At 43.7% G+C, this 20,753-nt stretch overlaps 1 protein-coding gene across 1 annotated transcript in view; it reads left to right on the top strand.

The window, feature by feature from the left end:
• hop (tyrosine-protein kinase hopscotch) overlaps positions 1-20,753 on the top strand; it is a 243,615-nt gene that overhangs the window by 84,215 nt on the left and 138,647 nt on the right. Inside the window, exon 13 of the mRNA XM_068353566.1 lies at positions 11,883-12,054. Within this exon, the coding sequence (XP_068209667.1) occupies positions 11,883-12,054 (172 nt within the window). The remainder of the gene's footprint in view (positions 1-11,882; positions 12,055-20,753) is intronic.

Here is a 20,753-nt window from a genome sequence, read left to right as displayed (position 1 = left end):
TGGTTTGAGCTTTCGCAGTGCAGGTGTTTTATCGTCAACTTAAATCTTGAACTCGTTTTTGGATAGATTTAATTTTTGATGACTTTGGATTGTTTTTTGGACTTTCTTTGACTTTTAATGGCCGACCCTTCCCTTAGTACGGAAGTGTGTTTTAGGCTTTTAGCAATTATCTTATCACGTTATAAATTAATTATAGATTTTCCTCTATATATTTTATATCTCAACCGCCTTTATTAGGCCTCTTCGATTAGCTTTCCATTTATAATAAACATCAAGATAAATTTTAATGATTTGTTTATAGGCGACCTTTCCTATTCCTCCTCTAATCCGAGAGTAGGCGGTCCTAACTTGGAAACCGAAGTTAAACAACGTTGAGCCCTTTCAATCGTAAATAACTTTTACAGAGCAAATGATTTAAAACTTATTAAATGAATATTTTTTAGTAGATATTTTATGAAAGATTTTCTTTGAATAGTCTTCGTACTGTTTCAAAGATGAACTAACGTTTAGTTTATTTATGCTACGCAGTTTGCGCTCTATCGTTACGATAGAGAGAGAGAGAATCACGGTTTCACTTTGCAGAAAGAGTAAATCGATTCTGACGTTTTGTTCATTCTTCTTTCAAACTTAAATGTTTTAAATACTATTTTAAAGGAACTTGTTAATTGAAAAACCTTTCAGTTTTTTCCTTTGGTCAAATAACCTGTTTATTGACGAAAGGTAAGTGGGCTCTTCTCTTCGGTGCAAAATCAAGAGAGAGAGAGAGAGAGAGAGAGAGAGGAAGAGAGAACGTTCCGATCTTTATTCTCGTCCCAAGCGAGTAATGTTGTTCTCGAGTCAGTTTTTTTACTCTCGTCCCTAGTCTCTGTACGGGGAGAAAGGATAAAACGTTTTTAGTTTTTATTCTGGTCCCAAGGCACTGTACGGTGAGAGATTGAAAACGTAGTTTTCAATATTAAACTTAGCCGGTGATTATATAAGCTGCAACTCTGTTGCTCGACAGAAAACTCTACGTTCAAAATACGCCAGCGATCGCTATGCAGGTAGGGGGTGTACATCAACAGCGCCATCTGTCGAGCAGGTACTCAGTACTCAATGTAAACACAGAACCAATTTTCTCTCTGTCGGGCTACCGGCAAGACCTACTAATTCGCTGTTACTAACTGGATTTGTTTTCACAACTATTTGGTGAAGTACACTATTCTGGTTTTGAGCTTTCGCTATGCAGGTGTTTTATCTTCATCTCAAAACTTGAAACTCGTTTTGGATAGATTTAATTATGGTGACAAAGAGAGTATGGACTCTCTTTCACTTTTAAATGGCCGACCCTTCCCTTAGACGGAAGTGTGTTTAGGTTTTTAGTAATTTTGCTTAACACGTTATAGATCTATATATTTTATATCTCTCCGCCTTTATTAGGCCTCTTCGATTAACTTTCCATTTATTATAAACATATAAAAAATAAATTTTTATGTTTTGTTTATATGCGACCTTTCCTGATAGTAGGCGGTCCTAACTTGGAACCGAAGTTAATCAACGTTGAGCCCGTTATATCGTATTTAGCCTTTAAAGAATTTAAAACTTTTTAAATTTAATGTTTTATGAAAGAATTTCTTTGATAGTCTTCGTACTGTTTTCAAAGATGAACTACGTTTAGTTTTTTAGACTACGCAGTTGTTGACGTTCAGGACGTTCAACATGCGCTCTATCGTTACGATAGAGAGAGAGTGTATCACGGTTTCACTTTGCAGTAAGAGTAAATCGATTCTGACATTTTGTTCTTTCTTTCTTAGCTTAAATGTTTTAAATTCTAAATTAAAGGAACATTTTATTTGGAAAACCTTTCAGTTTTTTCCTTTAGTCAAATAACATGTTTTTTTTGGCGATATATAATTGGGCTCTTCTCTTAGGTGCGAAATCAAGAGAGAAAGAGAGAGAGAGATAGAGACGGAGGGAGAGAGAGGAGAGAAAACGTTCCGTTCAAGCGGGTAACGTTGTTCTCGTGTTACTCTCGTCCCTAGTCGCTGTACGGGGAAGAAGGTAAAACGTTTCTAGGGTTTTATTCTTGTCCCCAGGCTATGTGCGGTGAGAGATTGTAAACGTAGTTTATTTGAACTAGTGTTTAGTCTCTTTCCCAGCCACTGAATTTTTTATCTTTATATATGTTTTCTGTTTTTTGCTAGTATTAATGAGCTGCATTATACGACTGATTTCGCAATTATTACCTTTTAATGAAGGGTAGAATTGCGTGTTTCAGTTAGAAATCAGTAAAAGTTTCGATTTCAGTGAAATAAGTGCAAAACAGAAAATCGATAAAGTGATATGTGCAAAGTGTTACAGTGTTGCGTCCGAGGGTTCGTCTGTTCGTGCCTGTCGTTCACCTAGTCCGGGACCTCTTGCAAGCTCCCAAGCCCAGGGGAGAAGTAATGTCGAACGACTTATGGGTTCGAGAGGCCTTGATCAACGAACAGACGTTTTTTCCCTCCGTGGTTTCGGGCGTATCTACCCAAGATCGCCCCACCCACACAAAGACGAGAGAGCCCATTTATTTCTCGTCTGCGGAAGAGGTTTCTCGTAAGAAACCATGGACCAAGGTCTCGCGGCTTATTAAGCGCAAGTCGGTCCTTTCCGCGCAAGTCCAACGGCCCAGTTGTAGCTACTGGGTCAGTTCGGACTCGCTGCAGTCTTCCGACGACTGCTCACCTCCTAAGAGAGGCAAAGCGGTACCGCATCAGGCAGTCACACCGTCTGTTGCCGCACCTGCTCCTGTAGACCCTAAGTGGTCTTTGCTGCAGACCATGCAGTCTCAGTTAACGTTATTGATGCGGGACTTTCGTGCGGAGAAGGTTGACACTGCACCAACCTCTAGCCTACAACCAACCACGGTTGTGCGTCCTCTGGACGCTGAGGCGACCTTCTGCCGCACTCCAGCTGAGAGAGTCCCGCCACCCATGCGTTCCAGTGTACCCTGCCAGCCGCATGTTGACGTTCAGTAACGCACGGAACCTTCCGTTGACGTTCGAGAGGTACAACAACAGTCTAAGTTGTTTTGTTTTGACGCGGTGCGTCAACCTCCGCATTCTAGAGTTGTTTTGACTGCTCAGTCTAGACAGTCAAAGCAGTCTCGAGTGGACACTGTATGTCCTCACGCACCTGTTGTGGTTGACAGTTCAGTTGTTGACAGTTCACAGACTGTCAAGCAGTTACATGACGTTGCCTTCTGGTCTGCTACTAATGCACCAGTGAGAGACTCACTGAGGTAACCTAGCTGTTATCGGACAAGGTTCCTGTAGATGAAGAAGTTGCTGTTCTCCCTCCTACTGATATTCCCTTGAGGACTCTGTCATTTGGAGAGGAGCCTTATGCTGCTTAGCCTCCTATGGACTTTAATTAAATCATGATGATTTTTTAAGGATCTTCGTCCGGATCTTGTAACTGCTGCTCCTCGTTCGCCTAAACGTCAGAACTTACACTAGGCCTAGCTACTTCGAAGCCATTGTTTTTAAGCTAGTGCTCTCTCGCTCTCCTAGAGAGCGTTACGTTGGCTAGGCGACTGGTTTTTGCACCAGGAGGAGTTTTAGGGATACAGCCTTTGATTTCCCTTCTTTTAAACTGGCTTATAGAGCGAGAGTCTGATAGGACACGAGAGAAGTTCTCGGCTTGGGAGTTCATGCCTCTGCCCAGATAGACTTCTCAATTCTGGTAGACTCGCCCTGGCGCCTAGCCAGGAGACGCTCCAAGTTGTTTACAGGTCAACTTCTCAACTTTTGTCGAGCCTTTGAAGTTTTGCTGTACTATTATGTCACACATAACAAGGCTTTCAGGGATGGTAAATGGTTCCGCCTCAGTCGCTAACCCCGTCTGTTGCCACACCTGCTCCCGTAGACCCTAAATGGGCTTTGCTGCAAGACATGCAGTCCAAGCTTGCGTCCTTGATAGAGGACTTAAATGTGGAGAAGAACCTTCTGGCCAACAACCTTCCAACCGGTCGGTTGTGCGCCCTGTTGACGCTGAGGTAACCTACTCGCGTCTGCCAGTTGAGGTGGTTCCTCCTTCTGGCCAACAACCTTCCAACCGGTCGGTTGTGCACCCTGTTGACGCTGAGGTAACCTACTCGCGTCTGCCAGTTGAGGTGGTTCCTCCTTCTGGCCAACAACCTTCCAACTGGTCGGTTGTGCGCCCTGTTGACGCTGAGGTAACCTACTCGCGTCTGCCAGTTGAGGTGGTTCCTCCACCGATGCGACCCAGTGTGGGTTGCCAGTCGCACGTTGACGTTAAGCGACGCTCGGAGGTGGTTGTTGACGTTCAGGACGTTCAACAACCAGCAGAGGTGACTTGTTGTGACGCAGTGCGTCAACCTCAGCAACCCGGTAGGGTGTTGACTGCACAACCCAGACAGTCTAGACAGTTTCGGGTTGACGCTGTACTTCCTCGCGCACCCATGGTTGTTGACAATTCACAGACTGTGCAGCAGTTCCATGATATTGCGTCCGGCTCCGTCACGCATCCACCAGTACGACCGGATTCAGCGAGTCAGACGTTGCCCACTCCGTTGCCGTTTCCTCATCAGTTTCGGATGAGGAACCCTCTGATGAGGATGTTGCTGAACAAGACGATCAGCCCCCAGCCCTGCTATCCATCCAGAAGATGCTGAAGAAGGAACGCTGCCCAGTCAGGCTGTGGATGAGTCTGGTAGGGACACTGTCATCCGTGGATCAATTTGTGTCACTAGGAAGACTACACCTCCGTCCTCTTGTATACCATCTAGCTTTTCACTGGAAAAAGGACAAGACGCTAGAAGCGGTCTCGATCCCGGTTTCCGGAAAGATAAAGTCTTGTCTGACTTGGTGAAAGGACTATATCAACCTTAGAGAGGGTCTTCCCCTGACTGTTCAGACTCCCAACCACGTTCTCTTCTCGGACGCATCGGACGTAGGCTGGGGTGCGACATTAGACGGTCGGGAATGCTCGGGATTATGGAACTCGAGTCAAAGGACAATGCATTTCAACTGCAAGGAGCTACTGGCAGTACATCTGACCTGGAAAAGCTTCAGGTCTCTCCTTCAAGGCAAAGTGGTGGAGGTGAACTCTGACAACACCACGGCTTTGGCGTACATCTCCAAGCAAGGAGGGACCTACTCTCTGACATTGTACGAGATCGCAAGGGACCTCCTCACCTGGTCATAAGGTCTAGACATATCACTAGTAACGAGGTTCATCCAAGGCAACTTGAATGTCATGGCAGATTGTCTCAGTTGGAAGGGACAAATAATTCCAACAGAATGGACCCTCCACAAGGATGTATGCAAGAGACTTTGGGCCACCTGGGGCCAGCCAACCATAGATCTCTTCGCAACCTCGATGACCAAGAGGCTCCCAATATTTTGCTCACCAATCCCGGACCCAGCAGCAGTTCATATAGATGCCTTTCTACTAGATTGGTCACATCTAGATCTATATGCATTCCCTCCGTTCAAGATTGTCAACAAGGTACTGCAGAAGTTCGCCTCTCACGAAGGGACAAGGTTGACGCTAGTTGCTTCCCTCTGGCCCGCGAGAGAATGGTTCACCGAGGTACTTCGATGGCTAGTAGACGTTCCCAGAACACTTCCCCTAAGGGTGGACCTTCTACGTCAGCCACGCGTAAAGAAGGTACACCAAGGCCTCCACGCTCTTCGTCTGACTGCCTTCAGACTATCGAAAGACTCTCGAGAGCTAGAGGCTTTTCGAAGGAGGCAGCCAGAGCGATTGCTAGAGCAAGGAGAACATCCACCCTTAGAGTCTACCAATCGAAGTGGGAAATCTTCCGAACTGGTGCAAGTCAGTATCCGTATCCTCGAACAGTACCTCTGTAACTCAAATAGCTGACTTCCTCTTATATCTGAGGAAAGAACGATCTCTTTCAGCTCCCACTATCAAGGGTTACAGAAGCATGTTGGCATCAGTCTTCCGTCTGTAAACAAGTAATGCTGGTCTCTACCCACCCCCCTGGGTGTGAATCAGCTTATATAATCACCGGCTAAGTTTAATATTGAAAAATGTTATTTTTATTAATAAAATAAATTTTTGAATATACTTACCCGGTGATTATATATTAAAGGACCCTCCCTTCCTCCCCAATAGAGACCCAGTGGACCGAGGAGAAAATTGGTTCTGTGTTTACATTGAGTACTGAGTACCTGCTCGACAGATGGCGCTGTTGATGTACACCCCCTACCTGCATAGCGATCGCTGGCGTATTTTGAACGTAGAGTTTTCTGTCGAGCAACAGAGTTGCAGCTTATATAATCACCGGGTAAGTATATTCAAAAATTTATTTTATTAATAAAAATAACATTTTTGAATAAACTAGTGTTTAGTCTCCTTCCCAGCCACTGATCTTTTTATCTTAATATATGTTTACTGTTTTTTGCTTGTATTAATGTGCTTACATTATACGACTGATTTCGCAATTATAACCTTTTGATGAGGGTAGAATTGCGTGCTTCAGGTAGAAATCAGTTTTATTCATACCTAATGTGAATTGTTGAAAAATTCTATTTCAGTGAAGTAAGTGCAAAAACAGAAAATCGTAGTGATAAAGTGATAATTGCGCAAAGTGTTATCAGTGTTGCAACTGAGGGTTCGTCTGTTCGTGCCTGTCGTTCGCCTAGTCCGAGACCTCTTGCAAGCTCCCAAGCCCAGGGGAGAAGTAATGTCGTACGACTTATGGGTTCGAGAGGACTTGATCAGCGAACAGACGTTCCCTCTATGGTTTCAGGCGTGTCTCATCAACACCGCCCCTACCATAAGACGAGCGAGACAATTTTTTCCTCGTCATCCGAAGGCTTTTCGCATAAGAAACCGTGGAACAAGGTTTCGAGGCCCTTTAAGCGAAAGTCAGTCCTTTCAGGACAGGTCCAGCGTCCTGATTGTAAACATTAGGACAGCTCTGACCCTATGCAGTCATCGGAAGACTGCTCGCCGCCTAAACAAAAGCGTAACACAGGCTCCGTGAGTCTTTTTGTAGGCAAGGTTTTGCAGTCACAGACGTTACCCTCGTCTCTTACCGCAACCATTCCCGTTGATCCTAAATGGGTTGTATGGCAAGACATGCAGAATAAGCTTGCCTCTCTTATGGAGGACTATTCTGTTGAGCAGGTTCACGATGATCCTCGCCGCTTAGCTGATCGAGATCTTGGCCGTCAGCCGCCCAAACGAGCCTTTGCTCGTCCTGTTGACATTGACGTTACAAAGTCACGTCAATCGTGTTTTGTAGAGCCTCACTCGATGCAGTCCCGTGTTGACTCTCAGCCGCTTGTGGACGTTCAGCCGCTGCCACTTGCTCTTGTTGACGTTCAGGACGTTCACCAACCAGCTTAGTTGACTTGTTTTGACGTTGAGCGTCAAGCACCGCAGTCAAGAGTTGTTTTGACTGCTCAGTCTAAGCAGTCAAGGCAGTCTCGAGTTGACGTCGAACGTCCTCCCGCACCTGTTGTTGTTACTGGTCAGTCCTTTAAGCAGTTACATGACATAGCGTCCTTGACTGATACTGTTGCTCCTTTGCGTGTGGACTCTGCTTGTCAAGCATTGCCACCACGGCAGGTCTCTCCCTTGCTTGAGACTCGGCTATTGTCGGACAAGGTTCCTTCAGATGAGGAAGTTGCTGATCCCCCTCCTACTGATATTCCCTTGAGGACTCTGTCAGACGGAGAGGAGCCTAAAGCTGCTCAGCCCTCTATGGACTTTAAATAAATCATGCTGATTTTTAAGGATCTTTGTCCGGATCTTTTTGTAACTGCTGCTCCTCGTTCGCCTAAACGTCAGAGTTTACACTAGGCCTAGCTACTTCGAAGCCGTTGTTTTCTAAGCTAGTGCTCTCTCGCTCTTCTAAGAGAGCTTTACGTTTGCTAGGCGACTGGTTAATCACCAGGAGGAGTTTGGGGGAGACAGCCTTTGCTTTCCCTACTTTTAAGCTGGCTTATAGAGCGAGAGTCTGATATGACACGGGAGAAGTTCTCGGCTTGGGAGTTCCTGCCTCTGCCCAGATAGACTTCTCAAACCTCATAGACTCTCCCTGGCGCCTGGCTATGAGACGCTCCAAGATTTTATGGTCGACTTCAGAGCTAGACCATCTCCTGTTAGGAGTTTTATTTCGAGCGTTTGAAGTTTTGCTGTACAATTATGTCATGCATAAACAAGGCTTTCAGGGATGGCTCCAATGATCTGACAGCCACGTTCTCTGCAGGAACAAGTTCCTCAGGGATGGCTCCAATGATCTGGCAGCCATGTTCACTGCAGGAGTACGTAAGAGGCAAGTGCGCTCAATGTGTTCATTGTCAAGACAAACTTCACGATGAAGTCTACCAGGCTGTCTTGACAGCATTAATGGAAGGCGACTGGATGGTCTCTCTCGACCTTCAGGAGGCATACTTCCACATTCCTATACACCCGGAATCCCAACCGTTTCTGAGGTTTGTTTACAGGAATGTGGGGTACCAGTTTCGAGCCCTGTGCTTTGGCCTCAGTCCTGCTCCTCTCGTGTTTACGAGGCTCATGAGGAATGTGGCAAAATCCCTCCATCTATCGGGGATCCGAGCCTCCCTGTACTTGGACGACTGGCTTCTCAGAGCATCGTCCAGTCTTCGCTGTCTGCAGGATCTACATTGGACGTTGAGTCTGGCCAGGGAGTTGGGACTTTTGGTCAACCTAAAAGTCCCAACTGATCCCATCCCAGATTATTCTATATTTGGGGATGGAGATTCGCAGTCCAGTTTTTTCGGGCTTTTCCGTCTGCCACCCGAATAGAACAAGCCCTGCTTGAAGTCCAACTAATGCTGAAAAGAGAACGTTTGTTCAGTCAGGAGTTGGAACAGTCTCGTAGGGACTCTCTCATCCCTGGAGCAGTTTGTCTCACTAGGGAGACTACACCTTCTGCCTCTCCGGTTCCATCTAGCCTCTCACTGGAACTAGGACAAGACGTTAGAGACGGTATCATTCCCAGTCTCCGAACCAGTAAAGGCATGCCTGAAATTGTGGGACAGCAATATCAGTCTGAGAGAGGGACTATCCCTAGCAGTCAAGAACCCAAACCACGTGTTGTTCTCAGACGCGTCGGATTTGGGTTGGGGTGCGACCCTGGACGGTCGGGAATGCTCGGGTCTGTGGACCTCAAGTCAGAAGAGCATGCACATCAACGGCAAGGAGCTATTAGCAGTCCACTTGGCCTTGATGATATTCGAAAGCTTCTTCGAAACTAAGTGGTAGAGGTCAACTCAGACAACACCACAGCTTTGGCGTACATCTCCAAGCAAGGAGGCACACACTCCTTCACGCTGCTCGAGATCGCAAGGGACCTTCTCTTATGGTCAAGAAATCGAGGCATCTCCCTGTTGACGAGATTCATCCAGGGGGACTTGAACGTCTTGGCAGACTGTCTCAGTCGGAGGGGTCAGGTGATACCCACGGAATGGACCCTCCACAAGGACGTGGGCAAGAGTCTTTGGGCTACTTGGGGTCAACCCACGATAGACCTCTTTGCCTCCTCGTTGACCAAAAGGTTACCAATCTATTGCTCTCCAGTCCTAGATACAGAAGCAATCCACATAGACGCGTTTCTACTGGATTGGTCTCTTCTGGACTTATATGCATTCCCACCATTCAAGATAGTCAACAAGGTACTGCAGAAGTTCGCCTCTCACGAAGGGACAAGGTTGACGTTGGTTGCTACCCTCTGGCCCGCGAGAGAGTGGTTCACCGAGATACTTCAATGGCTGGTAGACTTTCCAAGAAGTCTTCCTCTAAGGGTAGATCTGTTACGTCAGCCCCACGTAAAGAATGTCCATCAAAGCCTCCCCGCTCTTCGTCTGACTTCCTTCAGACTATTGAAAGACTCTCAAGAGCTCGAGGCTTTTCGAAGGAGGCAGCCAGTGCGATTGCAAGAGCGAGGAGAGCTTCTACCATTAGAGTATACCAGTCGAAGTGGGAAGTCTTTCGAGACTGGTGCAAGTCAGCATCTGTGTCCTCGTCCAGTACCTCTGTAGCCCAAATCGCAGATTTTCTTTTGCATCTGAGAAAGGTTCGCTCCCTTTCAGCTCCCACGATTAAGGGCTACAGGAGCATGTTGGCTTCGGTCTTTCGACATAGAGGGTTAGATCTTTCCAACAATAAAGATCTCCTTAAGTCTTTCGAGACCTCTAAGGAACGTCGTTTGGCAACTCCTGGATGGAACTTAGACGTGGTCCTAAGGTTCCTCATGTCAGACAGGTTTGAGCCTTTACATTCAGCCTCCCTGAAGGATCTCACCCTCAAGACACTTTTCCTAGTGTGCTTGGCTTCGGCTAAAAGGGTCAGTGAACTTCATGCCTTCAGTAAGAACATCGGCTTTTCTACAGAAAAAGCCACTTGTTCACTTCAACTTGGTTTCCTGGCCAAAAATGAACTGCCTTCTCGTCCTTGGCCTAAATCTTTTGATATTCCTTGCTTATCAGAGATCGTAGGCAACGAACTGGAAAGAGTATTATGTCCTGTTAGAGCTCTTAAGTTCTATTTAGATCGTACTAAGTACTAAGTCATTACGAGGTAAATCTGAGGCATTATGGTGCTCAGTTAAGAAACCATCATTGCCTATGTCAAAGAATGCTTTGTCATATTTTATCAGATTTTTAATACGAGAAGCTCATTCTCACTTGAATGAGAAAGACCGATGTTTGCTTAAGGTTAAGACGCACGAAGTTAGAGCTATAGCAACCTCCGTGGCCTTCAAGCAAAATAAATCTCTGCAAAGTATCATGGACGCGACTTTTTGGAGAAGCAAGTCAGTGTTCGCGTCATTTTACTTAAAAGATGTCCAGACTCTTTACGAGGACTGCTACACACTGGGTCCATTCGTTGCAGCGAGTGCAGCAGTGGGTGAGGGTTCTACCACTACATTACCCTAATTCCAATATCCTTTTTAATCTGTCTCTTGAAATGTTTTTAATATTGTTTTTTGGGTTGTACGGAAGGCTAAGAAACCTTTCGCATCCTGGTTGATTTGGCGGGTGGTCAAAGTCATTTCTTGAGAGCGCCCAGATTAGGGGTTTGATGAGGTCCTGTTGTATGGGTTGCAGCCCTTAATACTTCAGCTCCTGGGAGTCTTTCAGCATCCTAAGAGGATCGCTGGGCTTCGTGAGGAAGACAGACTAATAAGGCAGAGTAATCGTCTAAGTCAACTTCCTTACCAGGTACCTTTATATATTTGGGTTTTGTTATGATATAACTGTCAAAAACTCTAAGCATATACGCTGTAAACTTAATTAACTCTGGTCTCTACCCACCACCATGGGTGTGAATCAGCTATTATATATTCACCGGCTAAGTTAAATATTTAAAAATGATATTTTAATTATAAAATAAATTTTTGAATATACTTACCCGGTGAATATATAAATTAAAGGCCCCCCCCCTTCCTCCCCGATAGAGACCCAGCGGGATGAGAAAAATTGGGTCTGTTTACATATAGATGCGGTATCTGGCCGATAGTTGGCGCTAGTGGGCACACCCGCAACCTTCATAGCGATCGCTCGCGAGTTTTTGTGTGTTTTTCTGTCGAGCCGCCGGAGGCTCAGCTATTATATATTCACCGGGTAAGTATATTCAAAAATTTATTTTATAATTAAAATATCATATTTCACAGAATATTTCATCATTTGGAATATGTTTCATCCTAAGGAAATTGAATAAGCAGACAAGTTTAGCATGTCGATAAGTAATTTTATTCTCTTAAAAAATGCATATAGTATTGTTTACCAGTTTTTTACTACAAGGAGAGGTTTTAATAAAAATTTTAACATTGTAATCATAATCCCTCTACTTCCTAAGATTTCTGGGAATATTTTCATTAATGTTTCCCACACTTACAGGTAAAACTTGGTGATCCTGGATTGGTAACATACACTGAGCAGGACATCCATTGGATTCCACGTGAGCATCATGCCCAGCCTTCTTTGGCCATAAACAACAACACGACTGATATTTGGGCTTTCAGCACAACCTTGTGGCAGATATTTTCATTTGGTGTAGCTCCTCTTCCAGGTATTACTAGCAAGTTATTTATTACTTTGAAATGGACCAAATTTAGTCATCCTGGGATGGGTATATGGCATATGGAATAATCCGATACAGTATTAGGAATTTAGAGACATTCTTTTAGGTAATAATTGCATTATAATTAATATATACCTCAGTGCACACACACACACACACACACACACACACATATATATATATATATATATATATATATATATATATATATATATATATATATATATATATAAAAATTCTACCTCATACTTGGGATCAAACCCTAGCCCCTTCTAATGAAAGGCCAGGTCACTTCCAATCGTGCCTCTGGTGGCATGGTTGGAAGCAACCTGGCCTTTCATTAGAAGGGACTAGGGTTCGATCCCAAGTACTGTATGAGGTAGAAATTTATTTCTATTTGAGCACAATATTATGTTGATATTTATCCATATATATATATATATATATATATATATATATATATATATATATATATATATATATATATATATATATATATATATATATATATATATATATATATATATATATATATCTATATCTCTATCCATCCATCCATCCATCCACCCATCCATCCATCCATCTAGAAATAGAATCATTATAGAAACCTACAAAAACTGAAACCAAGAATTCTCAAGTATGGAGGTCAGAGAGAGAAGCAATAAAGTAAATAATCTAGGAATGGCTGTTCTTTGTGTAGTAATTGCATTTTATAGGCAAAAATATAAATTATGATGTTTTCTTAAATAACAGCTGATGTAGGCATTTTAAAGATAAGATAATTTTTAAACTCAAATTTATTTTTCCATACTTAACCTCTGAATGATTGATTGATTGATTGAAAGTTTTTTGGCATCCTGACATGTAAGGTCATTGATGCCGAAAACCTCTGAATGATACAAGTTATTAAGTGAATGGACTAACTTGACAACTTCTAGATATAATAAAGAATGCCCCCCCCCCCCCTTTGCACCTTCCCTCTTTGAAATTAGTGAACAAAAGTTTTCATTGCTGGGAAGAGGCAGACGGCCATGGCAGTTGCCGAGGGTTAGTGCTAGGAAAGAGACAAATAATTTTACACATTTAATTTGACTCAATCACCAAAGGTAAATGTCACCTCATAAGTGGAGAGGAGATTGGGTCACCAGTTATATTCATAGGTATAAAAATGATAAATTTTGTTTTTAAAATAACTCTATTTCTATGAATAGAACAAGGCACACAATAAGTGATACACACAAACAACTCAAATCAAAATTTACGTTTCACAAATTAAATCAAAAGTCTTTATTTTATCTAGGCTAATACCTAAACAAATAAAATCGTAAAAATATAAAGGAAACCCTTACCATAAGGTCAGCTTTGTATGTTTTTTGAAATAATTATCCAATAATCACTGAGCAATCATATCGATTGATATAGAAAACCAAAGAAATATTTTACCTTGACAGGCAGTAATGAATACATTAGAAATAGATTCAAAGATGAAGCAATCGTTGATCATTAGATATACAATGTGATACAGCGTAAGCTAAACAAACAGTTTTGGAACTTGAGAGGCATTAACTGAACAGACTCATTTGAAGTTATGATTCAATGACAAATGTTATTCTTAATTCATGATGTAATAGATAAGGGATTTTGACGAAGGAAAAATCTATTTCTGGGTAGAGACCTGTGATGCCCGGTGAAAAGTCCTTCTTTCTACCTTTTCTGATATAAATCTTCCAAATATACCAGAGAAAAATAAAAGCATGGAATGCAGAGGTTACTACCCTCGCGTGAGCACCTCGTGAGTGTCGTGTATACATCATGGGCGTGTGAAAACTACTATTCACAGGCTGTCTTCCAATTAGATAACTCCTTCATCAAAGAAAAGTTATAATTAAATCATTGTAATATAAAATAGCCCGTACAATTATTTGAATACATCCCCTGATCCTAGATGAAATATGTCTTCAATTTTCTACAAGGCTCTCTTCTAACAGTAATCGGCAAATATAATTAGTTTTCCATAGATCTGTCTCGAGAACTCATCCTAAAGATAGATTCACAGATAAACTGACCACAGTGACTCACTCTCTGATTTCGTGCACTAAACCCTGTAAAATGGGTTGGGGAAATTCATCCATTGAGATGGGATAATGGTCAGTCAGTTCCCTTAACAAAAGATATTACATTTAGACATTGGTCTATAAAATAAAATAATCTCTTTAGTGAGATTAGAATTCGTAATTATGATGTTAGTATTTATTGCCAAATATGCTTTAACTCTTTTAATTGGGAATAATATCTATTTTCATAATCTTTCCCACCATTTTGTTTAACGAGTATTGGGTACAATCCTTTATCTAGCTTTTTCACTTTTTAATTTTTAACTTTAAATAGGGGAAGCACTCTTACCTTATTATTAAATTAGCTTTAAATTAAAAAACAAAACCAACATTCCCAGATAAGGCTTACAACTCGTAATGCATTTTGCTCAATTTAACATTAATAAATGCAAAGAGGGTTTTGACAGCCATCTTCAAATATAAACCTGTATCATAAGGCTTGGCTTATAGCCAAGCTTTTCAAGAAGTGTAATATGAACAAAACCAATGCAATTAGATTATCTGTAGGGAGCTTGAATCTCAAATCCTTAGATGACTGCTATAAGATTTTCAACTAAATTTAATTACTGTATGCTCTTCAATTGCAGATGTAATGCCAAAGATTATTCTAGATATATAGGCTACAAATTCTTATCATAAAAGCCTCTGTGGTATTAGTAGATATTTCTTTACTACTTTCATAATCTTGAGAAGTTGAGTATACAGTATTACAAATATTTTGAATCTTACGAATATTCAATTAGGTAGAAAAAGCTGTATAAATTCATGATACATATGTAGACTAGCCCAGCAGTGCTAGCAAGACCAACTGACTGAAATGATAGAGAGTAACCATGTTGGAATTGGAGAACTTTTCAACTTCAGCATTCAATCTTGGAATGATTCTGTTCATATGTAGAGGACTCCTGAAATTTTGTAACTGATATTGATGCTTAGTAGTTTCTTTGTTGACTTATTTAATGTGGTAAGACCATCAACGGACAAGGTCCAAAAATTCTTTTGTCTATAACACATGGGTGGGAGCTTCTCTGTCATTAGATGATGAATGTATGGGTTTGGATACAGACATAAAATCACTTCACACCTGAGTTCTTCGAGATTCATCTTTCCCCTCTGAGCTTTCCTGAACCTGTTGATAACTGACAGGATACATTCTATAGATACTGTAGAGTACAAGGAAAGGAGATATGATAGGCCTTTTGGGGTATGTCCTAGGTGTTCATGGGTTTTTCATTAATCCAAAGGTCTGAGTAGGTTTTAGAGATTAGCTATGGCCTACGTTTAGAGACTAGCCATGCCCTAGCTTTAGAGACTAGTCTAGGCCTAAGCCCTGGACATTGTATTGAAGAATATGGTTGAAGTACTCTACTGCCTGAGTTAGAACCATTTCTATTACCTAAACAAATATCACCGGTCTGTAAAAGCACAAGAAAGGAAGCTGTTTGTCTTACTCAATTTGAAAAACAGGCTTGAGTGAAGCATCTCGGCCATCGTTCCATTTCAAAGTAAACCAAGTGTTGATAAACAAGGGAATTGAAATTGGTTATTGTTGAATGATTTTTTGGGTTTGTTAGAAAAATATTTATTGCAGATGAGTGAAAACATCGTTATGATCTTGGATGAAAGTATATTATAGGAACCCTAATTAGAAATGATAGATAAACGGATTTTGAGCGAAGCGAAAAATCTATTTTTGGGTGAGATAGCCATGACGTCCTGATGGAAGGTTCCTTCAGTAGCTTCCTTGGGTATATTTAACTACAGGGATATTTCCAGAGAATTAAACTAAAGGTTATCACAGAATTCTAACTTCTGGTGCGAGTACCCTAAAGGTTTCCCTCTAGGATATCGTATATTAACAGGGGACGCATGTATTAACACGCCACATAGCTATCTGCACCCCATATAGAGTTAACACTTCGATATGGAAAGGTGGAGAATAACTGGGGAGCCGTTCCACAGTTACACTCGTCCGTGGCTGCTTTTGGTACTCGAAACGTAAACAAACGGGCGCCATTGCTAAATGACGTCATGTCCGTCCTCATCCTGAGGCCAGCTCCTTGCTAATCTCCATGATACAGCAGGACAGGGCGGGGCCTGAAAGGATGGACTAGAATAGACAGGAGGGTCCATCAGGACGTCATGGCTATCCCACCCAAAAATAGATTTTTCGCTTCGCTCAAAATCCGTTTTTTGGGCTCAAGCCATGACGTCCTGATGGAAGTGTACCAGAGAATTAATGTATCGTGGAAAATTTCCCCTTTTTTAAAGTAAGTGCCAAGGGCTCCGAATAGAGGTATGTAATGTGTCCTCGCTAGAGTTTCCATGGGGATCCAGCTTCCTGCCCCCCTGGCAGAGAAGTCCCGGCGGATCATACCAAAATCCCGAAGTGATCATCGAAGGGCTACTCACCCTGCGGAGAGTTCGTGAAGGACTCGGAGACAAGACAGAAGGTTAATATTCGGGTAGGAATATTATCAAGCATAGGTAAGTGATAATTAATCACTACGCTCCTTGGAGGAGAGATCAATCTGGTCTCGAAGGCAGGATGAAAGTAAGTATTCAGGTAGGAATACTACACAGCATGAGTGAGTATATAATACAAGTAAATTTATATTACTGTATTCTTCTTATTCAAAAGGAAGGGGTTAAATGAAACTATGACAATCATATATTTCATAATAATAATAGGAGCGGAGAGAGACTCACATGTAATAAAATAGACATTTTATTTCATAGATTGCAGATTATTGTGATAACAATTGCAATAATAAGTGTAAAGTTAATTTACAATAATAAAGAATAATGTACATAGAAAATAAAAGACTTCAATCTTGAATCTGAAAGAAATTTCACTTTTAGAAACACAAGTTCCAGAGGAACGTCAGTCTTTTTCAAAGAAAAACACATCATGCTCTAGAGCATGTGGCACTCATGTGAAGTCTATGACATTTCACCTTGATAAGAACAGTATTAAAAACACTAAGTGTCCATGAAATCACTATGTATCACACGAGGGTCAACACAGGCACCCGTAGAGTTAAAGTCCCAAGTAACTCGCTGTTCTATGCAGAGTTAAACGGCAGGTTTCATAACACTACCTGCAGCTACCACGAAATGTTTAACTTCATGCGCTTGCTTCGCGTAGTGCTTGAAGAAAACGCGCGACGATTTCCACCCTGTGAAGCTCTTGAGGCTTTCGAAATCCATGCTCTGGAAGAAATTCAGAGAAGACGCGACTTTTCTAGGATCATGACCTGCGGGTGTACTGTCAGGATCCGCTCTGCGAATGAAGTAGGTGATTTTCGCTCTTAGTTGTTTCAGTGATAGGTCACTACCCGATGTTTCTCCTTTGAAGAGTTGTCCTCCACCGAAGTCTGAAGTTCTTCGAAGATAGACCTTAAGACTCTCCACTGGGCATAGAGAGACATCTTCCTTCAGGGGGCAGATTCTCCAAGGGCCCCATCTCTTGGTGGGTAGTTCATTCTTTGCGAGAAACGTCGGATCAGGGAAGAGGGTAAGTTCTCCTGTATCTGCGAACAGGATATGACCCTCGTCTCTTGACAATGCCACTATTTCACTGACTCGGGCTCCCGAGGCGAGAGCAAAATGGAAGATAACTTTTTGAGTCAGGTCTTTTAGAGGGCACGAATCGTTGTCCAGGTTAGAGGCAAAATGGAGCCCGAAGGGCATGGCCCTGAAGGCGTAACTTTTCCTTTGGAGTCAAAATTCTAGGTAGGAGGAAGCGTGATGATTCATTGGAACGTGCCAGTAGGCATCCGCCAGGTCTATGGAGACCGTGTAGGCCCCTTGAGGCAGAAGGGTCCTTATTTGTTGGAGAGTCAGCATCTTGAACTTGTTGTTCGCAATGAACTTGTTGAGAGGGGATAAGTCTAGAATTACTCTGAGTTTGTCGGAGTCCTTCTTGGGAACACAAAATAGTCTCCCTTGGAACCTGGTTGACTTTACCCTCCTGATCACCTTCTTGTTCAAGAGTTCTAGGATGTATTCTTCCAGGAGGGGGGTTGACTGTTGGAAGAATTGCTGAAAGGCTGGGGGTGGTTGCGTCCAGCTCCAGCCTAGTCCCTTCTTGACGATGCTGTGTGCCCAGGGATAGAAGGTCCAACGATCCTGGAATTGGCGGAGTCTTCCTCCCACCGGAAGCACTTCATTGCTTCTGGTGTCCCGAGGGTTTGCCACCTCGGCCGCTAGCTCCCCTTCCTCCTCTGCCTCTGGAGGGGCGGCGAGACGAATCTCTGCCGGAACCTCTGTTTGAGCCCCTACCTCTGGGACGAAAGCATGTTGCTCAAATGCAGGGGTAAAGACCGGTGACTACGACACCACCGGCTGGGGGACCAACTGAAGGGTCTGCTGTGGCTGTGCTGCCACTTGGGGAGTAGCGGAACCCGGAAACTGCCGTCTCTGTTGACGTTACTGGGTTTCGGTTTCTGGGACTTCCTCTTAGGTTGAGGGCCATCGTCCTGAGAGGATTTCCTTTTTCTAGACATGCCCCACTTGTGGAGAAGGTTCCTGTTCTCCGTGGCGGCCTTGTCTGCAATCTCTTTCACCAGGGAGGAGGGAAAGAGATATTTACCCCAGATATTGGAGGAAATCAGTCTCCGGGGTTCGTGTTTTACCGTCGCGCTGGCAAACACGAATTCACGACAGGCTCTGCGAGCCTTAATGAAGCTGTACAGGTCCTTAGTCACCGTTGCCAAGTGTGTTTTGGCTAGGATCATGTAAAAGTTCGGGACTCTAGTGTCCCCGGCCATGAGTTCAAGCTGTACCTGGAGGGACAGCGATGCGGCAAGCCTCTTCTTCGTATCCTGTTCCCTACGAAGGAAGTGATCATTTAGCCTTGGGAGGTCCTCATTGAACTGACGACCGGCTACGTCAGGCTCTAACTTCCCCACCGTGAAGGTTGACTGGACGTCTTTCCAGTGCCTATCATCGGGAGGAACGGTAAGGGAGAAGGGTCTACACTCCTCCAGTGCAGGGCAAGGTTTCCCTTCCTCCACTGCTTTCAAGACTGCTGTGAAGGCCTTTTCTATAAAGGGGAAGGTCGCAGCATTCGGCGCAACGAAGGTTGGGTGCTTCTTACTGAGCGCCGGCATCTTGGAGTTGGTGAAACCCCTACTCTTCACCGCACTGGCTAGCATAGCCTGGGCCTTCGCGAGGTCGAACACGATTACTTCCTTCGGTTCGGTCTCTTCTTTTGAGGCTGGTTCGGACCTGAGCCGGACGTAACAGTCCGGATAAGCCTCGAAGTTCGGGAAGAATTCCACTTCTTCCAACAAGATAGAGCCGACCTTCTCACTGATGAAGATCCTACCAGTTGTGATCGGCATATGCTCGGCGTATCTCCATGGGTTAGTATCGGAGCAAGAGGGGAGGTCCTTAACCGAAATCCGTTTCGGTTGTTTAAAACTCGCTAGGGTAGACCGGAATTGCTCATGGGTCTCTCAAAGTTTTCTTTCCATGAGGGCTTCAAGCATCTTGAAGACCTCCTGAGTGCCCGCTGGAAGAGGGTCCGGGGTGGCGGAAGTCGAAGGAACAGGTTCCTCGAACGGTGCAGGAGTCGCTGCGGGAGTAGGAGTGGGAGCGACCTCGGACTCCGAATCAGGATATTCCACCTGATCTTCCTCATAGTCGAGCTCCTTGCCCATGAGGTTCTTCTCCGTCTCTTCCGACACTTCCGACATACGTTCCACGTTATCAGAATCCAAGTGGCACTCATGCATGGACTGGGCCATGACGATATCAGGTTCCACCACGAGTTGGACGGTGGGGATCTGATCACTGGGGATCACAGAGTCTTTAGATGCCTTTGGAAACAGCAAGGCCCTCAAATCTTCGCCGGCGAGATACGGTCCGGTGGCATTCTTCTGGAAACCATGCACCCACTTGCGTAGCTTCTCTCGAGCGTTGTCCCTTGCCTCCGCTGAAGGAGGATCGTCGAACGCCTCGACCAAACGACTCTTGCAGACTGTACAGTGCTGCGGGTCCCAGTATTTCAGGTCGCCTCTCTTGGCGGCGCAGGGGGCGTGGGTCCGGCACGCCTTGTGCCCGTAGAAGTCCGGGCGCTTCACTCCACAAAAGTTGCTTTCGCACTTCATATACTCCTCCTGTAAAAGAAAGAGATCATGAGTACATGGAAGGCATAAGAATGACTTACATTACTCTAAAATTAAGATAACTTAATCTAAGTTTTTAAGCATTAAAATAATTCATAAGGTATTATAATGCCTGAGAGTAGAGAGCGGGAAAGGAAGTAGATAGACACATACTTGTGAATCCCGCCCAGTCGGTTACCGTAACCTTATCAGTAGGCAATTTCTTTTGTGGCCTAACGGAAATCCATATGGATAAGCCGTGGTGAGTAGAAGCTAAGCCTCTAGCAGAAATTGCCCGCGAGTTGTAGCAGGGACTGAGACCACTCAGATCCCTGGGTAGAAGGGGAGTAGAGAAAACCCCTTATTAGATATGGGTTCCGGCAATCGGCTCCGCGAAGACACACAGAGTATGCTGGAATATTGCAATGTGCAATCAGACAGCACAGCCACAATTTCAAGG

The sequence above is a fragment of the Palaemon carinicauda genome, chromosome 30 (genome assembly GCF_036898095.1).
Source record: "Palaemon carinicauda isolate YSFRI2023 chromosome 30, ASM3689809v2, whole genome shotgun sequence".
NCBI classification, from domain to species: domain Eukaryota; kingdom Metazoa; phylum Arthropoda; class Malacostraca; order Decapoda; family Palaemonidae; genus Palaemon; species Palaemon carinicauda.
The sequence above is the reverse complement of the archived record's forward strand: the minus strand, read 5'-3'. Positions and strand labels throughout refer to the sequence as shown.